General features: G+C 38.7%; 1 protein-coding gene across 1 annotated transcript in view; it reads right to left on the reverse strand.

The window, feature by feature from the left end:
• Positions 1-12,925, reverse strand: part of OVA2 (tRNA synthetase class I (I, L, M and V) family protein) — an 84,264-nt gene that overhangs the window by 25,680 nt on the left and 45,659 nt on the right. The window contains exon 14 of the mRNA XM_088981463.1: positions 855-986. Coding sequence (XP_088837589.1) covers positions 855-986 — 132 coding nt within the window. The remainder of the gene's footprint in view (positions 1-854; positions 987-12,925) is intronic.

The following is a 12,925-nucleotide window of genomic DNA, read 5'->3' on the forward strand; positions in this document are numbered from 1 at the left end:
ACATTCATAAAAATAAGGACAAATAGAGATTCAACAGGGGACTGCCTAATTCACCATTATCTTCATCGCCCTTCCATATTGACATCATCTTCCCAAAATGAAATTATAAAGGTGAGACTTCCCTATCTACTAATCTCCGATTCATTTATTTCTAACGTCTGGATGTACTTCCACTCTACTTTTGGCTACAAATAGGATCTCTTCAGCCCAGGTTTTATACCTATGCCTAAGAAGAGGAAAGTTGATGTGGAGAGCAACAAGAGGGGCATTTCTATTGTCAATCTAGGAGGAGAGGAACAATAGGTTGTTTAAAGGGCATAGTAATACAACCAGTACCACTACACTTTGGATGTAATAAAAGCAGAAAAACTTCCAATCACATCCAAGACCTCCGCCTAGAGTACTAGAATAACCCAAAAAGCTGTGATTCATCTTAGAATTTCGTATTGCTTATGTCCTAACTCAGTGATACCATCGCACAGTTTGGCCAGCTGTTTTTCATGCTTCACCCCTGAACTTCCCATTCCTAGAATTATTTCTACTTAATCCTAAATGCCAACATTCCCCTGCATAAAAATTATTAACTATTATATGTCCACTGAAATGTGTAATTCTTGTTTTATAGAGTGGTAGTTTGGGTGCACATTTACTAATAAGCTGGCATACCTAGAAAATAGCAAAGATGTAATTGTCTAAAGACAAATGCCCCCCCCCCAATCAAGTTTAATGTTAATAGTGCTTCATAAAAGAAAAATGCCTACTCAATGCTTGTTAAGGAGGAAATCAAAAGGACACTAAAATCAGCAGATCTACAAGCAAAATCAGAGACTAGTAATTATTTCATATATAAATACCTGAGTCAAACCACACATCCATCGTATCAGTGCCCTTTTGATATTCCGATGCCATACTGCGATATTTATCTGGAAGTAGCTCTTCCACTGTCATGTACCACCACGCATCACTCCCCTTTTTGGCTATTATATCTGCATTAAGAAATAACTCAGCCAGCGTTAATGAAATGTTCCAACAAAAGGAATATGGCCATTCACAGCATCATACTCCGATAGAAACTTAGAAATGGGATATACTCACCAGCATTTCAAAAAATATATCTGTATGACAAGTCAAATGAGGAAAAATATAAAATAGAATCAAAGAAAGCAACAACCATAGACACAAAACAATCCCCCAATTGCAGGAAGAGAACAGCAAAACCCTTTTGACTTTTTACATAATAAAAACATTTAACAGCCTCAGTAACAAACTTTGACCTTAGATAACCAAAAAGATGAACATAACAAGTGCAACAAAAAAGCCTCAAAAGAATTGAGAACAATTCTTTTTTTTTAACTTCAAACTTAACTCTCAATAGAGGATCAGCCACCATGGGAAAAAAGGCCTAAGAAGAGGGATGTAAAAACCCTACCCCTAAGAAAACCTATACACAGAGATTGGCAACCAACATTATATGATATATACAAGTATACCAAAATCGATTTCAAACCCACAAAAAGAAAGAGCTATCTGATGCGATGAAAAGGAAATCCTCATGCATCCTCTATATACAAAGCTTGAATATTGTCCAGGACTTCCACATAAGAATCAAAAAACTTGAGGCATAGTGTTGACTACTTCATTGGCGAGCCTGTCTAATATTCGGTTCCCTTTCCTCAAATTATGACGGTCTGCAACATTAAGGATCTCCTTATAGGTTGTCAACTGCTGCTTTCAATCCCAAAGAGACCATGGAGGTTCTAACTCATCATCAGTAGTTCTACACAAAACCTGAGAATCAGCGATAACTTCAATATTGTTTAGTTCAAGAGCCTTAGCAGGGTTAGTGCCATCCAATAAAGCCAAAGAGACCATGGAGGTTCTAACTCATCATCAGCAGTTCTACACAAAACCTGAGAATCAGTGATAACTTCAATATTGTGTAGTTCAAGAGCCTTAGCAGGGCATGGAGGTTCTAACTCATCATCAGCAGTTCTACACAAAACCTGAGAATCAGCGATAACTTCAATATTGTGTAGTTCAAGAGCCTTAGCAGGGTTAATGCCGTCCAATAAAGCCATTGCCTAGCAAAAAGATTATTTTTGAACACCATAGAACTTCACAAAGGATCCAACAACGTTATAAGTATCATAAGTCACAAGGTAATACCTCACCTCCTCTCCTCCACAAGGTCCTGGATTGCCCCAATAGGCATGATCTAGATTCAGCATGAAGAAGCCTAACTTGGCAGGATGTACAAAAACAGCTGTTTATTGCTTCATTTTATCCCAAGTTACCAGCAGAACCAGCGCCTGCAAAGAAATCAAATGAGCATGACTCATCCCCTTGGAAAAATCAGTAGGCTGCTTTAGTTCATTAAGCCAACGCTCCACCTACAAATGCTAAGAGCATTTAAAACACCCTTCCATCCTTCTCTGACTTCACTCCTTCCATTGGTTCTTGGCAGAATTGGCCACATGCTGCCATTTGTGTAACCTCCTCTATATTGACTATTGAGTCAGCTTCAACAAAATCAACTCCGAAGTCCCTGCTGAAATGAGTCCATAACTTGCAAGCAAGTCATCCAATATTTAGCAGATGAAAAATATTTGGGTTGATCACTTAAATATACCCAATGCTTTCACTAAACTAGTTAAATATACCCTGTAGTTTCCAAATCTATTTAGCTATACCTCATTAAAGCATTTAACCATTGAGATAAACAGAATTTTCAAAATATGCACTTTTTTATCAATAACTCAAACATTTTATTAATTAAAATATGAAGAAAATGTATAGCACATAAAAATGCAGACAAAGTCTTTGAGTGATAAAACCTCTTATCTCTCCATGAACAAATCTAATTCCCTTATAATTGTGCCTGGAACAGAGAATATCTCCCCCAAAAAAAATCCATCTCTCTGGTTACTCACCTAATTTAGTTCCTCTCATTATTGAAGAGCCACATTTTCATCCCCCCCCCCCATCTTGTAACCAGCTAATTACCAATTTTGAATCTCCCTCCACAAATAGCTTGTGAATGTTCATCAACTTTGCCCTTCGAATACCTTCCACTACTTCGAACACTTCTGCTCTCAGGGAGTCTCCCTCCCCAACTGGCCCATAGAACATAGCAAAGATTTTGCCTTCCTCGTCTCTAAATACACCTCCAATACATGATGGTCCAGGATTCCACAAACTACTACCATCAAAATTAAGCTTAACAAATCCTCTAATCGGTGGAGATCAAAGATGATTGATGACCAGAGTCCACCACTTCCTTCCAACTTCTTAGTAAATCAGTTGACACATGAGAGAAGGCTGCCAAGGGCTTCAGCCAATGCACCACTTTTATCTCAATTCTTTCAATGATGCCATCTTTATATCTTTCTTTTTCTTAAAAAAAAATCTTGCACTCCTTTCCTCCCAAACTGTCCACAGAACAGCAGCTCTTATGCATCTCCACATTAAGTTTTCACTTTTGTTGACCAGCCAAACATAGTTATATCAAATGGGCTTTGAACATCCGCCAGAGGATTCTGCCTGCACCCAAAGAGAGAAAAGCACCAATCCTAAATAGAAGTAATAAAGGAACAAGAAATAAAAAAGGTGAAAGCAACCCTCACCATCAGCCTTACACAACACACACCAATGAGGGGATAAACACCAATTCAACTGCTTTCTTTAAAGTAGATCAAGGGTGTTAACCTTTCCATGTTCAACTTCCCAACAAAAGGCAGCAATCCTTGGTGGAATAGCTTTGCATCACACCTCTTTCACTAGAAAAGGAGGCAGACTCACTAGTGGAGGGTTGTAACAAGGTTTTGAAGGAGGTACATGAGAAAGACCCAAATGGGGTACAGGTCCACATTCGGCTATCAGGTCCTAGAGGTTCTAGGAAGACTCCTTCCAATAATTGTAATAGGCTAAGTACACACTGAAGCTCAGAGTCTCTAATACCCCTCTGGAAACCCAAATCCTAACCCCATTATTTGAAAATGGAGATGGAACAAGGAACTTAGATTTTTTTTATCAAAGACAGAAGATTCATTAATTAAGAATAAAATTACAGAGGAGAGGAGCTAAAATATCTTAGATCCCCAGAACAGTCAAACATCAAAATAATAAGAACAATTACAATGAGCCCAAAAAACAGAACTCCTATTCACCCCTTGCCTGGCTAAGCCATCTGCAAATGAATTTGCACTTCTCTTTACCCATTTGCATTGAACTTCAATGTCCTTAGTCAGCCATTTAAATTTAACATTGTTACCATTACAAAGGTTGTATCTGATAAAGGAAACAGAGGTAAAATGCACTAATGGCCTTCCAAGGTGCGGTTCGGTTTGCCCTAGGCATTTCACCAGCATCACATCCATTGTCCTTACCACCTCTGTCCACAGTTTGTCCCTATCCTAAGGCAATCAATCTTCAAAGCCACTTCCCTAAAAAAGCTGTTACATTCCCTAAACCCAAACCCTCCTGCTTTATTATCTCTACACACAACATCCCAGCTTATCCTGTGATCTCTCTTTTCTTCCCCTGGCTCCCACAGAAAATCCCTCACCATCACCTCCAACTTCTTGCTCACACTTGCTGGAATCTTAAAAACTGACAAGTACTAGACAGATAAGTTAGCTAGTGTCGATTTGATGAAAGTAATTCTGCCACTTAGAGACAAATATCCTTTCTTCCAACTGGCCAACTTTCTAGAGAACCTTTCTAACACTGGATTCCAAAAGCCCACCTCTTTTGGATTTGGTCCAAGGGATAACCCAAAATAGGTCAAAGGCCATGACAAAACACTGCAACCTAAAATATATGCACATTCTACCAACACCCCATATTTATCCTAGCTAAACAGCACTTTTCAAAATCTATCCTTAAATTTGACATCCCTTCAAACAGCTGCACCAAAAGCTTTAGCTTCCTTACCCATTCTAGATCATCTCCTTCACAAAAAAAGAATAGTATCATCTGCAAATTGTAAATGGGTAATGGGTACATCTTCTCTCCCCATGCTCCAACCTCACACTAGCCTTCTCAAATCTGCCCTCAATAGGATTTAACTCAAAACATCCACTATAAGTGTGCATAGAAAGAGGAAAGGGGATCTCCTTGTCTTATCCTATGCTTGGCTGGAAAGAAATCTACCACTGTGCCATTTACTAATACTAAATAGTGGCGAGTACTTAAACATCCCCGTATCCACTTGCACCATCTCTCTCCAAATCTACAACGACTCATAACCTCAATTCAAAATGTCCAATCAACTAAATAAAATCATAGCTTTTTCCAAATCCAATTTGCAAAGCATACCCTTCTTCCTAGATCTCCTCAAGTCCTCAACAAACTCATTGGCAATTAAAATCCGATCTGGGATTTGCCTATTTTGCACAAAGGCCCATTGGTTGAGAGCCACCAAGGAGGGGAGAAATTCCTAAATCCTTAGATAAGACTTACACTAAGATTTTATACAAGCTCTTCCCCATGCCAATAGGTCTGAAATCTTTGGGATGGTTAGCTTCACTGTTTTTGAGGTTCAAAGCAATAAATGTAGAATTCATCCCTGGTTCAAAGCAGTAAATCTTTGGGATGGTTAACTCCCCAAAAACCTCCAACAAATCATCTTTTAACACATCACAACAGTCTTGATAGAATGCCATAGTAAACCCATCTGGCCCTAGAGCTTTGGCTCTACCCATAGCAAAACACTGCTCTCCTAATCTCCTCCACCTCGAAAGGTCATTCCAACCAAACTTTTTGGTCTCCTAACATGTATGCCAATCCAAACCCTCAATCCACAAGGTTTCAACTAGAGGCCTTCTATAGATCAACTTAAAATGCTCCACAAAGGCTTGTGCAATCTCACCCTGTACAGTGATGACTGCACCCCCTATCTCCAATTTAGAAATAAAGTTCTTCCTTCTCCTAGCATTGACCATTACATGAAGGAATCATGTATTCTTGTTGCCCTCATGAAACCATTTTACCCTTGATTTTTTCCTCCAACTAATCTCCTCTTTCAACAAAATGTCTTCCAACTGTCCCTTCAAGGCCCACCTTAATTCTCTATCACTTCCCTCCAAGAAGCCCCAAATTTCCTTAGAGTCCACCCCTTCAATTTGATACACTACCTCCTGATTTCTTGCTTCAAGTCTCCCAAACTGCTCTAAATTCCAATCCTTGATCTTAGTCTTCAAGGCCTTTAGCTTCCTATGGAAAAATCTTCCTTTCCAATTCACCCTAGGCCTTTCTCCTTCCCACCACCCCCTCACATTTTGATAAAAACCCAGGTCATTTAGCCACTTGTTTTCAAATCTGAAAGGGGCGGGACCTAGACTTCTCAACTTCTCCATAAATAGGGAAATTGGCCAGTGATCCAAGGTTACCCTAGGTAAAGTCCTAGAGGATAACCCACCCCAATGCTCCTCCCAGTCCACCAAAAAGAGAAATTTATAAGGGCTGGAGGAAAAAAAGGTAGATTGGACATTAGACCAAGTGAAGTTATTATTGGAGGAGACGCAAATCCTTGAGCTCAAAGGAATTGATGAAGTGATTAAACCTCCTCATGCTTGTAGTGATCCTTTGCCTCGGATTATTTGTCTCCTTAGTGAATCTAACTATATTGAAGTCCCCACCAATACACCATGGTCCCTACCACAATCCTCTAATATCACTAAGTTCTTCCCACATTTCATTCCTTTCTCTACCCATTAGGTCCATAAATATTGGTTAGCACCCACTCACAACCATCCTAAATTTGTTGAAACTTAATAAAGACAGTGAATTTACCAATTAATTATACCTCCCTCCACCACCTCTGTTTTCCAAAGAGTAATTATACCTCCTGAAGCTCCCCAAGATGGGGCCCAAGCCCAACTTATCCCTTTCGCCTTGCACAAACTTCTAGCCCATCTACATTGTCAAATTCTGCCAACTTTGATTCCTGCAATAGGACTATGTCAGGATTTTCTTTCCTAAGCATCTCCTTTATTACCACTCTCTTCCTTGCACTCCCCAGTCCTGTATATTCATTGAGATCAGAATAAACTTTCCCCTTCTACTTCCTTCCACTTCTTCTCTCCCGTCTTCCACTGAATTCTTTGTCACCTACAATGTCCAACTCAGTCTCTCTGCCTCACTCAATTTTTTCTTCTTAGTGTTCCTTCCAACTTCAAGCTTCATAATAGATGCTTTCAACTCATTAGATACAAAGCTACAAAGCAATTGAAAACCTCCTTTGAACCATGAAAAATCTGGAAGATAAAACAGAAAAGAAAGACATAAGTAACATATACAAAAATCAATGGCAATAACTCAGTGATAAACAAAGCCTAATCTTAACTCTGAGGTGCAGATTACAGAAACAAAGCTTTCTCTTTTCTTCTCAGAATCTCAGTAGAAGCTGGCTTTGCACTAAAACATCCAAACCCACTACAACAATCTGCATAAACTGCCAAGAGAACAATAAATTAATCCATTTCAAGCAAATGATCTGTATAGAGGTGTGAATCCAATTCCCATTCTGTGTCCAATCCAAACATCATTTTTACAGACAACGTGCAAAAAATTTGGTTTATCTTGAAGTGACGTGCTGAACTTTTACAGCCAACAACTCAAAGTGGTAACAATTTCTGCCCAGCCAGGCTCCTATTATCAGTACTAAAACAGGATAACCATTATCAATACAAAAGTGTATCAGTGAAGAAGTTCTGCATAAAACAGATTTTGGTTGAGCTGAACTGCCTATTGAACCCATTTGCAATAGACTAATATTCAGACTGAACCCCAATATCAAAACACTCACATCAACCAAGTTGATTAACGCTTGAGCTATGTCTTCCTGGTCTGCATCAATTGAGTGTTGAAATTCTTTACTCCTAATCAACTACACATTTTCAGAAATAAATTTGGCAACAATCCATTGATTCGGTGGTTCTTTTGCTGCTATATGAGGGCCATCTGTGTACAGTAAAACTGTTTCAGCCGCATAATCTGAAAACAGAGGGTTACAGCATGATCTTCCTTAAAACATATGACCTGCAAACAATCACCTTCTTCAGTAACAAAAGCATTGGCTGACTCCATGGCTTCAGCACTCAGCAGGTCAGTGTTTTAAAAGCACAAGGAGCTTTTTGCACCCAAGGCACAACGTAAGGCATGCACCTTTCTAAAGCAAGGTACAAAATTTTAAAATAATCAAAATAATGCATAAAAATGTAAAAACAAATACTAAAAATGTTAAAAATAATGTTAATTAAAAAAACACACATACTTAAATTTTAAACTAAATGTTGTAGAAATCCTTTTGCATCAAATTAAAATGCATAAGCATAACACATAAAGCATATGCAAATTGAAAATGTAAAAATAAAACTAAACATAATATATCAAACATATTCAAGCACTCAACAATTTACGCACATGAAACTTTCAAACTCTTTATTTCTTTCCCAATTGCATAACTCTAATTCTATTAGCCACTTTTTACCAAGCCCCTTGAATTGAATTGCTTCCTTGCTGCAGCTGTAACAACATTTTATCCGCAAGACTAACCTCCAGGCTCTGGCTCTCTCAATGCCAAGACTCATGCTTTAGAATCAAGATCCAATCCAAGCATCATCTGTCATACAGTTTGCAAAACTGTAACCCTCATGCCTTGACCTTTATTGCTGCAGCTGTGTGCTGATTGGGTCACCTCCTCTGCTTTCCGGCCACCAAGCAAGACAATGGAGATACAACAGAGTGGGGACAAAACTGATTTTTTTTTATCAGCAGAAGAGATTATTTTTTTAGATTTAAAGAAAGCTGTAGCAGTAGCTTATCAAAATACAGTTACAAAGAATTCCCAAAAAGGCTGATAAGTTCCTAGCATCCCAAAGAACATCAGATTACAACTTAGGCCAAAACAAGCCATCTCTGTCAGATCTTTCTTTTGCCAATACATCTGCCATTCCATTTGCAGACCTTCTTATCCACCCGAAAGTGGAATTGAATCTCTTTGCCAAAGTGTCAATCTCCCTAAAAGCATGTCTGTATTTCCATGGAGCTGATCTGATATTCTTGGACCAAGATATGACTAATTGAGAATCTCCTTCCACTTCTAATTCCCTTACTCAAACTTTTACCACAAGTTTTAATCCTTGTAAGAGAGCCAACACTTCAGCTTGTACTGAATCTCCAAAGCCAATTGGTCCTTAAAATAATGCCACCACCACTCCTCCATGGTTTCTAAAAACACCTATTCCTGCCCTTCCTGGATTACCCAATGAGCTATCGTCAAAGTTAAGCTTCGGTTTATTGAAAGATGGAGGTTTCCAAACCATTCTTACACTTTCTACATGTCTAACTGTTTGTGTCACTTCAGTCCAGGATCGTATCATGTCATTTCTTGAGAATTCTCGAAAGAGGAGGAAAAACTGAAATTTTAAAACATATAAGATGCACGTGATATCACATGTAAACAGTTCAAAACATTTCACTAACAGAAGGACTATTTATGTCAAGTGGGGCCACCCCACAGGGTATACTAAAGTAGTTTTGGAAACCATAGGGTGTATTTGAGTAGTTTAGTGAAACCACAGGGTATATTTAAGTAATAAGCGCTTAATATTTTCAACATGAGGTTACTGGCAGAAGTTTCACCTAGAAGCTAAGGGGATGCCAATCCACTTGCAGCCTCTTTTTTAAAAACTCTCCATCTAAAGAAGCTGATTTTAGTTGGTAACCATTTATCCCAAATCCAATGCTGCCAATCAACTCTATTAAAAGATCTTCTCAAAGAATTCCAAGTGATTTAACAGGAAAAGACTAACACTATTGATAGGCCAAACAGGTTTGTCATCTCTAGAAGAGAGGAACAAGTTTGAGCTGCTAATACAGTGAACAACGTCAGGGTCCAGCAGGGGCACAAGTTGATCAAGATGCAAAACCCCTTGATCAATAAAAACATCATGAACCTGCAAGGAGATATCCAAATTTTCGGTCCTAGAAGGCCACAATCGAGCCATTTATCAAGCCAAAAAACTGATTTTTCCTTTACCACCAACCACTTCATTCAACTCATAATATTATCATTTAATTTCATGCCATTTCTCCAAAACTTAGTGGGGCTGGGAGCACAAGTGGCTAAATAAAGATGTCCATGCTTTAAAACTAAGGCACCAGCTGACATCCAGCAAGCTTCTCATGTTGAAACCTTCCCTCCTAAGAAGGAGCAGAAATTAGGGTCCAAGAGACCAAAATGGTGTTAGTGATGCCCCTCACAGCTAGACCCAAGGATATTGGAGAAGACGCTTTCTATTTTCTTCAAAACAATCTTTGGAACAGCAACAGGAACAAGTAAATGGGACATGCTAGCAGGAATATTAATCAAAGTAACCTTCCCCCCATGAGAAAGCAAGTGGCCCTTCCAGCCAGCCACCTTTTTATAAATTTTCTCAATGATATGAGCAAAGTGCATAGCCTGCACCCTACGCTTTGTTATTGGCACCCCGAAATAATTAAAAGGCATCTGCTTCATTTTGAAACCAGTGACATGCTCAATTATTTGAATTCTAGAGCTACTAGCTTAGGAAGTTAAGAAACAACTTTTTTCTTTGTTGACAAGTTGCCTGAAGGACACTCATATTCAGTGACATGTCTTGGTTCAACAGGGCCAAGATGAGAAGGGAGAGAAGAATTCTTACCAGGATCAAGTTGAGACCTAGTGAAATGTCTAGGTTCATTGAGAAGAGGGAAGAAATCTTACCAGGGCCAAGTTGAGAGTCTTGAGACATAGTGACACCATGGTTCGCAGAGTCCTAAAATTTCTTAGATTTCTTTTTCTTCCACACAGATTTAAATCCACCATGACCCACAGCTTTTTCATCATCAGAGACAGCACATGAAGACATAAGCATTAAATTCTCCACAAGGTCTAACACATCTGCCTCAGCTCTCAGATCCTCCAAAAAATGCTCCAGTCTTCTTCTAGTAAAGATTGAACCAACAAGATCTTTTGATTTCTTTAACATCTGAAAACACTCCTTTTGAACCTTGTCAGGCAACAGAAAGGATAATTTTTCTTGGATTTGGCTAGCATGGTAGTCACCATAATAAAGATATATTATGGTCCAATGGAATTTTCAGTCTTGGCATCAAGAGTACAGAATTCTCAAAAAAAGAGTATTATTTTAAAGATCACACTGTGCCATGTGTTTCAATCCCACCAACCCTCTCTACTAAATTTCTCCTCTTTTGACAATAGATTATACCTATGTTTTGCAATATCACTGAGATTTTGCAAAATTTCTCCAAAATCACCCTATATTTCTAGGTGACGATACAAATTTTTCCAAAAAATTTTTTCCTTATATCTACGCTATTTTTGTTAATATGTCAGTGATATTTCAAATGTAGTTGATATATTTAAGTTTTAAGATTTTAAAATATTATTAGAAAGTTCCCAACATAGAAATCACCATTATTTTGTTTGGTAAGGTTTTATAAGCCTTGAATGCATAGTTATAATTATAATGATTCTTTAAAGGTTTATGAACTAATTCCATGTTTTAAGAAAATTGCCTTCGCTAATTTTAGATTTTTCGAATACCTTAGCGAAATGAGCAAAATATCCCCAAAATTCCCCACCTCTTCTTGGTGAAATATCCATCAATATCGAAATTGCAAACCATGACTTAGCCATGGTTTGCAATATTGGCAAGATTTAGCAACATTTCTCCAAAATCCACCTATTTTGCTAGGAGGTAAGACATCTTTTTCCAATAATCTTTTTTCTCCTAATATCTCCGATAAAATGCTGAAGTAGTAGTCGATCAAGACTACAGTCAGTCTTGAATTCCAACAGATTTCGGATTGAGAAAAGTAGAAGAAAGAGGGAGAAGAAAGGAGAAGCAGCAGAAGTACACAAGGGTTTTGAAAGGAGGGACAGATCGAATGAATCTGCCGCCGCCACTCTCTCAATATTTATAGTTTATGTTCACTAAATGTAGGAAAGGACAGAATTGCTCTTAATGCTTACATGGCACATAAAACAAATAAATAACTGAGATAACAAGCTGTCTAAGATAACTACCAACTAACACTGACAAACTAATCAAAGGTTACATGTGTTGTCATACGAACACAGTGGGGCCCACATCATTGTTCTCTACACTTCCCCTCAAGTTGGGAATAGATATTTGTCATTCCCAACTTGAATAGGTCTGCCTCTAACTTCTTCCTTGGAACGGACTTGGTGAGAAGATCTGCGAGCTGCATGTTGGAGGTAATATACGGGAAACACACTTCTTGTGATGAAACCCTTTCTCTGACAAAGTGTCGATCAACTTCGATATGTTTAGTTCTGTCATGCTGCACCGGATTGTGAGCTATATTAATAGCCACCTGATTATCACAATACAATATCAAGGGCTTCTCATAATCAATACCCAACTCTTCAAGTAGTGACTTCAGCCATAGGATTTCAACCACTCCATTAGCCATTGACCTGTATTCAGCTTCGGCACTAGAGCGGAAAACAACACTTTGTTTCTTACTCCTCCAAGAGACAAGGTTACCTCCTACAAGGGCACAATATCCAGAAGTAGACCTCCTGTCATCAACACTCCCAGCCCAATCAGCATCTGTATAGACCTCCGCCTTCAAGTGATTATTGTTCTTGAACAGTACACCTCTACCTGGGCATCTCTTCAAGTATGCTAATATTCTCTCAGCTACAAGAAGATGTGTAGTTCTAGGGGAATGCATGTACTGGCTGACAACACTGACTGCATAACTGATGTCCGGCCGTGTGAGGCAAAGATATAGGACCTTTCCAACCAACCGTTGGAACATAACTCTGTCTTCGAGAGGTTCTCCACCCTCTGCACTGATCTTGTGATTCTGTTCAATGGGTGTATCGGCAAGCTTGACACCTAACTTT

This window comes from Nelumbo lutea, chromosome 3 (genome assembly GCF_056320005.1).
Source record: "Nelumbo lutea isolate HS-2025 chromosome 3, American lotus-T2T, whole genome shotgun sequence".
NCBI classification, from domain to species: Eukaryota; Viridiplantae; Streptophyta; class Magnoliopsida; order Proteales; family Nelumbonaceae; genus Nelumbo; species Nelumbo lutea.